This window comes from Hyperolius riggenbachi, chromosome 4 (assembly GCF_040937935.1).
Source record: "Hyperolius riggenbachi isolate aHypRig1 chromosome 4, aHypRig1.pri, whole genome shotgun sequence".
In the NCBI taxonomy this organism is placed as follows: Eukaryota; Metazoa; Chordata; class Amphibia; order Anura; family Hyperoliidae; genus Hyperolius; species Hyperolius riggenbachi.
Genome location: NC_090649.1, coordinates 117,976,718 through 117,991,617, shown reverse-complemented (window position 1 = coordinate 117,991,617; position 14,900 = coordinate 117,976,718). Strand labels below are relative to the sequence as shown.

Sequence of the window (14,900 nt, the reverse complement as noted above, 5' to 3'; positions counted from 1 at the left end):
TATCTCTGTTTTTGTATGGTGCACGGCCCTGGCTGTACATTTCCCCTGACCTGTTCCATCAAAGGAAATTTGAAGTGCGAGGACTACAGAGGCTGTTTTGCTGCTAATTATTTGGCTTCAGTAGCAGGGACAGGATGGTCAATGCAAATAATTCAGAGTTAATGTTGGATTATGCAAAATTTTTATACACATTTATACAGCCTGAAAATGGACCAATCATATCCCACAGAGGGCGAATCTGATTGGTCCATTTACAAGCTGCATAAATTGGAATGCAAAATTTGCATAAACTGAAAGGACAACTGATTTTCAAAGTAATTATTTATTTATTGTATTTATAAAGCTCCAACATATTACGCAGCGCTGTACATTAATTTAAGTAATGCTCACGTTTTCATATGGCATCTTTCACACTTAATTCGTTTTAACTGAAATCTTTTTCACAATGCACTGCTATGGAGAAGGAAAAAAATGCGTACTAACTGATTAAGTGTAAACGGGGCCTAAGGGTGAAAGGGCCCAGTGATGAGAGAAAATGCCAATATTCGTTTCACATTCATTTTCGCGAAAATAATGTAGGATTCGACTTTCGAGTGAAAATGCCATCAAAAAACATTTTTGTAATAAGTTTGTAAATTTTCGCACTAGACAATTTTTGCAGTAGTTTTTCGTGAATTTTCGCATTGGAAAGAAAAATGTGTTTTCTTTGACCATATTGCAAAAATACAATTTATTTTTGCTAAATTTTCTCAAAATCAAAAACAGTGTCTGATGCGAAAATGACAAAAAGCAAAAATTGGCAAGCAACACTAAAAGGGCCCTTCTACAACCACAAAACATTTGTTAAGGGCTTTTCTCCCGTATTACCCGAAGTGCATAAACCTCTGATTATCAGAGAACTGGAGGGAAATGAGAGTGGGACATTATGGCAATAAATGAAAAATGGGACCTATCTATCTAACCCAAAGGCAGTTGTAATATGCATGGCATGGATGCAGTGCTGCACACACATATTACAACTGCCAATTACTGCTCTTGCTGCGGGTGGGAAGGAGAGAAGACACGTGCGCGTGGGGGGGGGGGGGGGGGTAGTTGCCTGCACATGGCGGATTCTTAAAAAGAATTGTAGAATTACTGGTTAATAAATAATCAACAGATCACTACTCAACTGCCTTTTTTATGATTATGTATCACTGGCAGCCCCAGTTTCATGAAATTCTTTTGTCTAGTATTTTTTAAAAGAGTTTAGTGCTGAAAAGTGTGCTTGTATGTGGTTGTGCACGGAATGTAAGATATGAAATACAAGCAATGTACAAGACAGAGACAAAGAGGATCATTGGAAAGCCATTAACCATATGAATTAAACCAAAGATCTCATTAAGTATTGATCACCCCGGAAGGATATCGGTACACTCTGGGATTAAACATGCACAGCTTGATGGTAGTTAAAAGAGGATGGTCAAAGCATTTGCGTTATGCAACCTTTCACATCCAAGAGAGCTTTATGTATAATAGTAAGCAGCAGAGAGTCTTCATTTCTTCCTGTTTTTAAACTCTGAGTTCCGGTAACCTTTCTGCATGATAGAGCCGGCTCTGCACATAGTCAGGAGGAGATAGTTCCCCTCACTGTATATGCAGTAGCCGGTTTACCAGAAGATAGAGTAAGGTGGAACACAGTAGCAGCAGTAGTAGGAATCAGGAAATGTGGGCACCTGGGGCTAATGAACTACTTGGGCGACCCAAAGGCGCTAATGCAGAATATCGGCTCTTAGGCGCCAAATAAGAAATTTGGTGCTCCTGATAATTAGCGGAGCGTCGGGCCCGTCCAACTGAAATTTTTCGTTTTGAAAATCAGTGCTTTCACAAATATTGTTTTGAAATTTGTTTTATCATTTAGTAAATTATCATTTTAACTTTTTTTATTTATCATTTTGAAATTAGTTTTGAGAATTATAATATCATAAATTATGTTTTTTAAATGTAATTTCTTAGAAATGTATTGCTTTTTGTATAAATGTTATTTGCAGCGGAGAAAGGGGGTCTTAGGGTTAGGTGTCAGGAAGGGGGTTTTGGGTTAGGCATCAGGAAGGGAGATTTTAGGGCTAGGCACCACCAGGGGGGGTGTCTTAGGGTTAGGCACCATCAGGGGGGTCTTAGGGTTAGGCACCAACAGGGTGGGGTCTTAAGGTTAGGCACTACCTGGGGAGTCTTAGGGTTAGTCATCTGTAGAGGAAGGGTTCTGTGTGAGGAAGGTTAGGTTTAGTAGTGGTAAAATATCAGTAATATTTACCAATGTTTTACTATGCTTATTACGACTGCAAATATGTTTTCGTTTTCATTGTTATAGACCAGTGATGGCTAACCTTGGCACTCCAGCTGTGACAAAACTACAAAACCCATCATGCTTCGGTCTCCCCGAGTTATGCTTAGAACTGTCAGAGTATTGCAATGCCTCATGGGACTTGTAGTTCCACCACAGCTGGAGTGCCAAGGTTAGCCATCACTGTTATAGACGATATTTTACGATTTTATTGCCATTATTTTTAACATATTTATTATTCTATCACAGATAAAGATACAATAAAAAATATTGTTATAGACAATATTTTAAATGTTTAACCCATATAACGAGCACTATTATCATTCATGGTTCTCCATTCTAGGGATAAACTATTATATTTAACCATGAGAGAAGAAAAAAGTTTCCCTTATAAATGGAGTCCTATCTATATATACATATACTCTCCAAAGTCATATGTCAAAATTGAAAAAATCTTTATTAAATATTCTAACACATTCACATACAATTAAAATCGATAAAATGCCCCCATATGTCCCACAATAAGAGGACCGCCAGGGGAAAATCAAATGATCAAATAATCACATATATCAATACATAGGTCACCATGCAATCATGGCCAGCCAGCAACAATTATAAAGTGCTCAGTGCAAAGGAAGACTACTACTAACAATAGATCATAACTTCTGTGTGAAAACAAAACTGAGGATTGTGGACTGCGACACACACCCAGAAATCCGGATATGTGTCCCAGACCACAATCTATACAACACCAGATAACAATCAAGTGATACAATGTATTCAATATGTGCAAAACATACATATAATAAAGTGCATTAAAGTCAATGGCTGGAGTTTGCTTACATGTGGGTAGAATGATCCTGGCGTGGGGGTAGAATATGCCTTACGCGCTCGCAGGACTAACTGTCCGCTTCCATCGAGGCTAATCTCTTAGCCTCGATGGAAGCGGACAGTTAGTCCTGCGAGCCATTGACTTTAATGCACTTTATTATATGTATGTTTTGCACATATTGAATACATTGTATCACTTGATTGTTATCTGGTGTTGTATAGATTGTGGTCTGGGACACATATCCGGATTTCTGGGTGTGTGTCGCAGTCCACAATCCTCAGTTTTGTTTTCACACAGAAGTTATGATCTATTGTTAGTAGTAGTCTTCCTTTGCACTGAGCACTTTATAATTGTTGCTGGCTGGCCATGATTGCATGGTGACCTATGTATTGATATATGTGATTATTTGATCATTTGATTTTCCCCTGGCGGTCCTCTTATTGTGGGACATATGGGGGCATTTTATCGATTTTAATTGTATGTGAATGTGTTAGAATATTTAATAAAGATTTTTTCAATTTTGACATATGACTTTGGAGAGTATATGTATATATAGATAGGACTCCATTTATAAGGGAAACTTTTTTCTTCTCTCATGGTTAAATATTTTAAATGTTGTCTATACCAACGCTCTTTTTTACTGGCGCCCTTGTTTAATGTATGCGCAGTAGTATATTAAACACAGTATGGAGTATAATCTTATAAAACAACAGTATCACACTTGTTTCTGCTCATCAGTGAAATGCTGTAATAGGATACATAAGCTTAAACCATAAGTATGTTAAAGGGAACCTAAACTGAGAGGGATATGGATGTTTCCTTTTAAACAATACCAGTTGCCTGGCAGTCCTGCTGATCTCTTTGGCTGCAATAGTGGTTGAATCATAGACCTGAAACAAGCATGCAGCTAATCCAGTCTGACTCCAGTCAGAGCACCTGATCTGCATGCTTGTTCAGGGGCTGTGGCTAAAAGTATTAGAGACACAGGATCAGCAGGAGAGTCAGGCAACTGGTATTATTTTAAAAGGAAAAATCCATATCCTTCTCAGTTTAGGTTCCCTTTAAATGAACTCCGTATTGCCATGTGATCAATAATGCACTTAAAATTTACATACTGAATTTGCTCCTCTGAAGAAATCTGAGATCCTGTTTGCTGCCTATAGTTTACTAACATATCCTCATTTACAATGGTATGTACACCAGAAATACTGTGGGTTTATCTGCTCATCTGACAGTGTTGCCTCCCTCTCTTTGCTTTATGCAAATCCTCTGTGGCTCTGTGTGTCACAGAAATACTCATATGAGTGTGACCTTCAAACTAGGCCAGCTTGGTATCATCTTTAATCCATTCCCTTCCTGTCTGTGTTTAGATCACTACTTGTCAGACGTGATGTGTAGATAGATAATAAATCAACAATATCTGCATATTCCTACTACACATAGCCATGAAAGATGAAGAAGGGAGGAAAAGCGATATGTCCAAAGTCTGGCCCCGGGAGCCAAATGCAGCTCGTCAAGAGATTTCTGGGGGCCCAACAAAGCTCTCTATAGATGATAAATCCATGCGGCCCGCAGTGCGTAGATGCAGTGCTGCAAGCAGGGGCCACCTGCAATATTTCAACAAGCGCTCAGCAGGCGCTAATCAAACGCAAGAGCTCACAAAAGCACTTATATTGTATATCCGGCCTAACAGTCACTGATTAGAAGCAGCCACTGTGCCAGCAGCAGTAACAGTCACTGATTAGAAGCAGCCACTGTGCCAGCAGCAGTAACAGTCACTGATTAGAAGCAGCCACTGTGCCAGCAGCAGTAACAGTCACTGATTAGAAGCAGCCACTGTGCCAGCAGCAGTAACAGCCATTGATTAGTAGCTGCCACTGTGCCAGCAGCAGTAACAGCCATTGATTAGTAGCTGCCACTGTGCCAGCAGCAGTAACAGTCACTGATTAGTAGCTGCCACTGTGCCAGCAGCAGTAACAGCCATTGATTAGTAGCTGCCACTGTGCCAGCAGCAGTAACAGCCATTGATTAGTAGCTGCCACTGTGCCAGCAGCAGTAACAGTCACTGATTAGTAGCTGCCACTGTGCCAGCAGCAGTAACAGCCATTGATTAGTAGCTGCCACTGTGCCAGCAGCAGTAACAGCCATTGATTAGTAGCTGCCACTGTGCCAGCAGCAGTAACAGTCATTGATTAGTAGCTGCCACTGTGGTAACTGCACACGGTACTTGGGTTATTTCCCGTGGAAATGTTTTATTTGACAAAATGTCCCAGGCATAGTTTACCTAACTGTAATCAGCAAAAATTGTGCTTCATTTCCCTAGATCGACCCCCTAGTACTCTCTAGAAGGGCATTATGGCTCTTGCTTGGCCTAAAATGTTTGGTCACCCGTGCTATAATGCAAACAAGCAAACCCAAACAGTGCAAAGATCCAGTCAGGTCTACCATCAGAATACATCAGCATTTTCTGAGCCCCCAGATGATCTTCAGGGCTTCTCCAAGGTACACCAGGGTGCCAGATTACAGTTCCTGCATCCGCCTCATGGCAGATACTGGATAAACTGTTTATAACATTGTGTACCCTACGCCCAATGTTATCAGTAAGCAGCGCAAGGTTTGGGCACTGCAATCTCAGCAGGGGTCCACATCACCTACAGTTACCTGTTGCACAAATGCTTGAACAAATTATTGGTACTAGTGTGTTAACAACTGATGCTGTCGGTGTTACCAGAACCTTATCATCTAGAAGTGGATGAAAATAAGCATCAGTTAGGTGCTCACTTTGCAGAATGTGTTTTTCGGCCGTGCACTCCTAAAAAAGGCATGCAATTCTGCAAAGTGAGCTCCCAGCCTTAGGTCTGGCTGTTAGGAAGGGGCTAAGGCCAAGAGGGAGGTGTTAGAAAGAAGTTGAAGGTTGAGTGTTAGGAATATATTAGCGTTAATCGGGGAGGTTAGGGTTTTTGGGTCAGAAAAGAGTTTTATTGTTAAAAAGGCACTGTAGTAGTGACATATAGTAGAGTGCAGTAAATTAATCAGAATACCCACTTTTACGGTAATTTTCCTGGTTTCAGCATCAGAAACTCTTCCTATCAGGGGCGTAGCAATAGTCATAGCAATTGCTATGGGGCCCTAGAGATGAGGGGGGCCCAGGTGGTACTTGTTGTGTTGACTATTAACTTTCCTATTTATCTCTACCCTCTGGCTTTGTCGTAGCGCCCATGGAATATACACAGTGTACATTGCATGGAAATGGAAATTGCCCAGTCAACTCATCCATAGGGGAGGGGGAGGTGACATTGCTCAAGAGTGTCTAGATCTAAAGACCCCATGAAATTGTTGATATGGAGCCCAATAGACTCTAGCTTCGCCACTGCTTCTTATATCTGTATATTGGTGTACAGTATAGTAAATGTAGCATGGCCCTCCCACTCATGTTTAGCCTAGACTGATTAGCTATGCAGAATTCTCTTCCAGAGCATTCTAGAAGGCCAGGTATATTTTGTATTAGCTTCAGAATTCTCAGTAACCAAACATTCCGCAGAGCTGAACCTGACAGAATTAAAGATGTCGCCACCTGTGATAAATATCAGAATGTAAATCAGGGTGAGGAAAGAAGCTAGAATGGGCAAACACTGAATAATTTATACATTAATATTGTAAAAAAAATAGCAATTTTATTCATTAATTTCACTACAGTTCCTCTTTGAGAGGATTAATTAGAAGTAGGCGATTGATGAGGTAGATGCTCCAAAAACTTTAAGCAACCTGAACTAATGGCCATGTTGCCCGCGGCGTACTGCGCTGACGGTGAGGTTAGTATGTAATATTCATTTGCAGCTATGTCATGTGTTTATTTTAAATAATTTTCCTCGCTTCAATTTCCCTTTAAAGAGAAACTCCAACCAAGAATTTAACTTTATCCCAATCAGTAGCTGATACCCCCTTTTACATGAGAAATCTATTGCTTTTCACAAACAGACCATCAGGGGGCGCTGTAAGACTGATATTGTGGTGAAACCCCTCCCACAAGAAGCTCTGAGGACCTCGGTACATTTGACAATTTGCCACAATGTAACAAGGTTCACAGACAGGAAATAGCTGTTTACAGCTGTCTCTAACGCCAAAACAGCTAACAGCAGCTACATAACCTGCCCACAGTAAAAATGTCACCATGTAATAAATGTCAGAATGTAAATCGGGGAGAGGAAAGATTTTACAATGGGCAAACACTGACTAAATCATTTATACATACTGTAATTATTGTAAAAATGAAGCACTTTTTTATTACACTATTTTCACTGGAGTTCCTCTTTAAAGATTTTGCACTTGTGCAACACTATGTGATGCTGGTTTGCAACATTTGAATTATTTACCAATACTTTGATTATTGGGCCAGTGCAGGAATAAGGGCTCTTTTACAGTACATGCAATTCAGATTCAGATTTCTGATTTTGAGGCAATTAAATAAAGTCCTGCATGCTGCGTTTTTTTCTGCATTTTTCTTCTTGCATTGATAACATTAACTGAAAATAGCAAAGCGGAATCAGAAATCAAAATTGCAATTTGCAGTGTGAAAGCCTCAAACATACCAGATGCCTGTGTACTGTAGCCATACCTCCCAACTTTTTGGGATGAGAAAGAATGGCGCAGTACAATGCTGATGACGTCAGCCGGACCACTTGACCCGCGCGCGCGGTGGACCGCACAGGACGGCTGCCAGGGGTTGGAGGAAGCCCCAGGTAAGTGGATTTTGGGGGTTTTTTTAGCCTGGATGTATCTTTTAAGCCACGCCCCTGCCATACCCCTGATCAAGCCCCCATCACACCCCTAGTCACGCATACTATAAAGATTTCATTAAAAAAATATGTTGTTTTATAATTCAAAACACACTGGCCCTATCTATCCTGGTTCATTTTCTTTCATATTAACATTTTAAAATGAGTAATATATCAATTTAAAGGATGGGAATAAAGTTTACAGTCAAACACATTTTTTAGTAGAGAAATATATATATATATTTCGCACATGTAAAAGAAAGGATACTGTGCACCTGTCTCCTTGTTCGAACTGCCGTTTTATTTTCTTCACACAGCCTGTGGTAAACAGTTATGACATACATGCGTAAATAACGTCAAACCTGAACTGCTGAAGGTGCTGCGGTGGTTGAGGGAGGGTGACCAGGGACAGATAGGACGACACAACAGCCGTTTCACGCCACTCGGGCGCTTGACACGCACGTGAACAAGCGCCCGAGTGGCGTGAAACGGCTGTTGTGTCGTCCTATCTGTCCCTGGTCACCCTCCCTCAACCACCGCAGCACCTTCAGCAGTTCAGGTTTGACGTTATTTACGCATGTATGTCATAACTGTTTACCACAGGCTGTGTGAAGAAAATAAAACGGCAGTTCGAACAAGGAGACAGGTGCACAGTATCCTTTCTTTTACATGTGCTAATTGTATGTTGTGCCCTGCACTGACCCCACTTGCTGCACGCCTCCTGCCTTGGACTGTGAGCCTGTGTGAAGGTCCCTACTCAAGGGTGGTGGAAGTTGCTAGCAGGCACGCACATGCTAGGTGCTTTCTGAGTGGAGCCCTCAATCCCCCCAGAGTCAGCATTTGAGTGCCGGACTACGTCTGTCTACTATAGTGTACCATATATATATATTTACCTAGAAAGAGGGAAAAAGTCCTGAAAGAGGGACAAATGAGGAGGAAAGAGGGACAGAAGGACAGGGCTCCCAAAGAGAGACAGTCCTTCCAAAAGTGGGACAGTTGGGAGCTATGCTTTAGGGATGATGAAGAGGAATCCACAAAGAAGTCTGTGGTCCATTTATCAAGTGCCTGACTTGTATTCCTCTGGTAAGCCGATCACAGTCATGTGATCATGTCTTACTTTTGCTTCCTGTGTAGGCTGATCCTGACCAGGCAATCATAGAGAAGCATGTAAAAGAAGATATTACTGAATCAATAAACCATGAATTCTCCTCACAGAAGAAATTGTCCAGTGAGGATCTCCAGGGACTAGGTTAATGGGCAGTCGAGTGGGTTTGAGATCTCTTTGGGGAAGCAAAATCAGTAAAGGATTATAACTGCAATTATAAGATAGCTATATTATTCTACAAATTGTTATAATTCTTATTCAATGGAAAGAACAGAATCATATTGTCTGTACTACCTAGCTAGCAATCAATAAAATGCTGTTTGTTTCTTTTTCTTTATTTCTTTTTTTTTTATTTGGCAGTCAAGGATGAGTTCTGGTTGGTAATTATCATTTCAGACACTCCGCAGGCTGCTCTTGCCTTATTAGATAAGCCACTATGCCCTTTCCCTGCTCACCCACAATGCTCTCTGCTCACACTACAGCTCTCAGTTTAATAGCTAATATAGCTCATGGTCTCATTCCTCAACAGCTGCTCATAAAGGCTGTCCGTTATTAATGGCTTCCCTTACAGGGTCACAAAGTCTCTAAATATTAGCCTGCAGCCGTCACCTTTGACCTGAAGGGTGAGGTGATATTCCAGGCTCAGAATACTGAATGTAACACTGCACAATTCACCATCTCCTCTCAAGGTGACCCAGGGCCGGGCCGAGGCATAGGCTGGAGAGGCTCCAGCCTCAGGGCGCAGTGTAGGAGGGGGCGCACAATTCATTCAGCTGTCATTTCTAATTGTGTTTAAAGCAGAAAGAAATAAGAAATGGGAATACATGGCAGTGACTGCAAGCCAGATAACTAGATATTAAGGTGTTGGGGAGGTTGTGGGCCCTGTGGCGCCTCTTAGTCTAATAGCAATCAGTGTGTGATGGCTGGGGTGACAGGGATGGAGGGGCGCACTTTGGTGTCTCAGCCTTGGGTGCTGGAGGACCTTGTCCCGGCGACCAGATATCCATTTTAATGGGGCTGTTTAGAAAGATACCTTGCCGGATGGATATGAATGTAGCGTTGCGGTATTCATTTAAGGAATGTTAAACAGGAAATTTATGAAGGTGGCGGGTGGTCCAACCAACAGTCGGCTTTTTAACCATTGGAAAATTCACTCTATTTATAAAAATTCTTTGCAGCCAATTAGGCTACAAGATTTGCAGAACAACTGGATTCTTGGTCTCCACGTGTTAAATAAAGGTTTTGAATCATTTATGTGGACTGACGTATTAAGACACGTGAAGAAGGGGAAAAGTGGAGCAAGACTGGAGTGGTTGTCCAGAGCAGCCAATCAAATTCCTTGTTCATTTTACCAGCTGAAGCCTTATTGGTTGGCCTGACAGCTCCTTCGCCCTTGTTCCAGATTTCTTTGCATCTATTCTGGTGAATCGGCCCCACCATGTTTATATCATGATGAATGTTAATGGCAAAAAAAAGAACATTTATATTGCGCTTTTCTCCTGGCGGACTCCAAGCACAACAGCTGCAGTCCCTAGGGTGCCCTCTATAGGCAGTAGCAGTGTTAGGTAGTCTTGCCCAAGGTCTCCTCACTGAAAAAGTGCTGGCTTGATGAAAATGTAGGTTGGAAACATCCCCACAATTCATGGATACATACACTTATTCCTTATGGAGACTTTTTAATAAAATGCTCTAGAAGTCACTGCATTAGCCTTTTATTGGTGCCATAGTGACGATGATCGCCTATATATGAGCTTTCAATAATGGTGATCATCAACAAAGCATTCCTTTTCTCTGCCTGCACCTCCCTCATACAGTGGCTGTCCTTGGAAAGCTGGTTTTGGTGGACCATACCATGTGATTATAATACATATTCAGTATGGGGGTGGTGGTGAGGGTGGACTGGTGTGAAATTTGCAGTGAGGCCCATGTCTCTGTAGCTATGTCACTCTACACATACATATGTGAAATCTCTGCAACCAAACAATAATTGTGTAAAATAGTGTTTTCCCCCCTAAATTAGTGCTCTACCTAATGAGAACTAGCCTCTAGTCTCATAAATTGCTTATTATTATTTTTTAAGTTGCCCATGAGTTGCATGTGCAAGGACAATCTGACTGTACAATTACTTATTTAAACAATGTGTGCACAAAAGTGCAAAATCAGCTAAATTGGGTACCAATCTTCTCATGTCTGTCAGAGCCTTATTTTATTTTCTTTATATCAAATGATTCCAGGGCCAGCCTTGTGACATTTATCTGTAAATATGCAGGATTCCCCTCGCATCTGATATAAAATTCATCAGACAGACAGCGCTTGACAATGTGACAGCTTATATAAACATATGACACCTTCAACTAACATATCTTCCCCTTCCCCTCAGATAACAGGGAAGCGGTCTGTGTGTGTGTCTTGCACATATCCCAGGAGTCATTAAGGGTGTGTCCAAATGAAGCAAACCTTACATTATACCACAGGATGCTTGCAACCTGCTATGTTATAAAAAGATATCTCGCCATACTATAGACATAGCTTCCCGGATACATTAACTCCTTCAATGCCCACAAAAAAAAATCAAGTTTATGGTAGCGATCTGGTCTATAGCAAGGTTCCGCCTCATGCGTAAGGCCTCAGTCCAGCTGATGTCACTTATTAATAAATGAGGGTTCACTTCTACCATTTATCTTTTAGCCTTCCATTACCATCGCCAAGGATACAGCGAACATATTTCATATATATATCAGATCACAGAATCAATGAATAGCCAAGATCAAATATGAATAATTAAAAAAAAGAGAAGGAATTGTAAGGTTATGAAGATTTTAAAACGCCAAGGTGGGGTAATGGGTGAGGGGGTGACGTGTCTCTGTCAATGTGGGAGGGGTTAATAGACACCTCACCTGAGCGCCCCTCTCTCATTATGTATATATGTGGGGATGGGGCTATCGGAGCAGATAAGGTGTTGGGGTGTTGCTGGAATGATGGTGGAGGAACCTGCAGACAGAGGACCAGCTGACATTGAGGTATGACAGAAGACTGCTGAAAAAAAGCAAGGCTGCCCTGTACATAGTTAATAACTATAGGAAAAAATACACAATCTGTAATAATAAAGAGATGAATGCCTTAGATGATCTGGTAACACTTACCGCTCTGTTCTCCTAGAAAGACCAGCTTGAATTTCCTTAGTGGGTTGCCAAAATCTCCCCCTGCAGACATGATGCTCGGGGAAGGACCAGGAGACAGGACCAGGGAGAAGAGCAGCCAAATTCCCTCTCTGCAGGCTGGTCTCAGCACAGTCCTGTGCGTGTGCTCCGAATGGATGCTGGAGTGGAGGGAGGGATGTGGGGTTAACTGGGTGGTGTCTGCAGTGAGACCAGAAGAGGTTAATTCCTTTCCTAGGAGAGGCAGAGCAGGCACTACAGTAGGTGAATCAGGATGAGGATGCTTCAGGCAGCTCTGCTTCACATCTCTCCCCTCCCCACCCATACACAATACGCCTGCCTACTTCTTCTCCCTCCCTGCTCTCACATACTGCTGATGTCAGTGCACAAGCTGATTCACAGACTGAATGAGCAAGACATACAGGGAGGCACAGGAATTGGCTGGAGAAGCACCTGCATCAGGCAGCCGGGGGAGACACACTTTTAAAGGGAACCTGAGATGGGGGATTAGCAATAAAATATACATACCTGGGGTTTCCTCCAGCCCCCTCCGGCCTGATCGATCCCACGGCGTCCTCTTCTTCCTCTCCGTTTGCCCACAACTGGCCCTGGAAAATCCTGCAGTCCAGAGCCAACTGCGCATGCGCGGTCCAGCCACGCACATGCTCCCGCAGTGTTCATGTAGCCTGGAGTGTTCTGCGCCTGCGCACTACTACTGTACAGGTGCAGAATGCTCCCAGCAACAGGAGCGAGACAGGGGAGCACGCCTGGCCGGACTGCGCATGTGCAAACTGGCCCGGACTAGAGGATATTCTGGATCCAGTTGTGGGCAAATGGAGAGGGAGAAGAGGATGGCATGGGAGCGATCAGGCTGGAGGGGGCTGGAGGAAGCCCCAGGTATGCATATTTTATTGCTAACCTCCCATCTCAGGTACATATTAAGACTGATACACACCGTGTCATTTTCTCATCAGATCCTATTCAAGCGAGTGATCAGATCGATATTTAGATCTAATGCTGAGTACACACGATGCTATATAGACGGGAATCGGACAATTATTTCCATCATGTTCGATCTGTTCCCCTTCCATAACAGGATCGATTTTCCGAAGTTATCACGGGAAAATTGATCCCGTTATTAATCAGGAGCAGTTTGGACATGTACTCACGATGCAAATTCCTGTCAGATAAACGGTCGATCGGATGGGAAATTGCATCGTGTGTACCCAGCATTACATTGACTGGATAATGAAGAAAGCTAGTGTACATACCTATGCGATTTATTTTTTTTATTCCGATCATGATTGATTTCCGATCATTCTTCAGATTACATATCGTTTTAAAATGAATGGAAAGAACACACACATGGAACGATAGCCAGATCAAGAAACAGATCGATTTTGAGCTCGGGATCGGTCACTGGCAATTATTATTATTATTATTGATTTATAAAGCGCCAACATATTCTGTGGCGCCGTACATAGTATAAAACAAACGTGGGGTACATAATATAACAGACAATGGTATACAGCAATATACAAAATACAGAATTGGTAACAAAATACAGAAACGATACAAAATACAGAATTGGTAATGACAGTGACAAAAGTAACATGATGAATAAAATATATAACACATTCCAGACACAAAAGAGATGGTCTGGGAGAGGGTGAGAAGCTTACAATCTAAAGGAATGAGGGGAAAACAAGAGGTAGGGTAGTATACAATAATCATACCAAGAGGCAATGTGTTTTTAGGATATCTAATAGGAGTGCAACTTGGCCAGAGGTCAAAGGGGAAATGGCCTAAGGTAGAGCGTATGCCTATCAGAAAAAGTGAGTTTTGATGGAGCATTTAAAGATATCACAGGTTGTAGACTGATGGATGTGTTGTGGCAGGGCGTTCCAGAGGAGGGGTGAGGCATGTGAGAAATCTTGTATATGTTAATGTGAGGAGGTAATTTTAGAGGAGAACAAAAGTAGGTCATGTGCAGATCTGACACTGTGATTGGGTTGGTATCTGGAAACGAGTGAGGAGATGTACAGGGGAGAGAGATTGTGGATAGCTTTGTAGGTTAGGGTTTTGAGTTTGAATTGGATCCTCTGGTTAATTGGTAGCCAATGAAGAGCTTGAAAGAGAGGAGCAGCAGAGGAAGAGCGAGAAGAAAAATGAATGAGGCTGTATATTTTTTTTGCCTGATCAGATCATTTTCTTGGTCGGAAATAGGATCTGAAGTGAAAATAACGTGGTTCGCAACAGCCTTAAAGGATACGTCCAGGCAAATACTGTAAAAAAAGATCCACTTCCCTGGGGCTTCCTCCAGCCCCTGGCAGCTGTCCTGTGCCCTCGCCCCAGCTCTGGTGGCTCCCAGTCTCCTACGCTGCACATGCCGACCGCGCCAGGTTGGCTTCTTCTGCACTCCACCGCTTGGGTCACGTGGTCCCGCAGAAGAGGCCGACCTGACGAGGTTGGCATCTGCAGCGTAGGAGACTGGGAGCCACCGGAGCTGGGGCGAGGGCACAGGACAGCTGCCAGGGGCTGGAGGAATCCCCAGGTAAGTGGATTTTTCTTTAATTTGCCAAATATGTTGTTTTATAATTTAAACCACACTGGCCCTTTCTATCCTGCTTCATTTTCCTTCATATTAACATTTGAAAATAAGAAATATATAAATGTAAAGGATGGGAATAAAGTTTAGAGTCAATTAAAC

At 42.3% G+C, this 14,900-nt stretch overlaps 1 protein-coding gene across 1 annotated transcript in view; it reads right to left on the bottom strand.

The window, feature by feature from the left end:
• Positions 1-12,515, bottom strand: part of RAB6B (RAB6B, member RAS oncogene family) — an 86,503-nt gene extending 73,988 nt beyond the window's left edge. The window contains exon 1 of the mRNA XM_068280427.1: positions 12,176-12,515. Coding sequence (XP_068136528.1) covers positions 12,176-12,515 — 340 coding nt within the window. The remainder of the gene's footprint in view (positions 1-12,175) is intronic.
• Between the last annotated feature and the right edge of the window lie 2,385 nt (positions 12,516-14,900).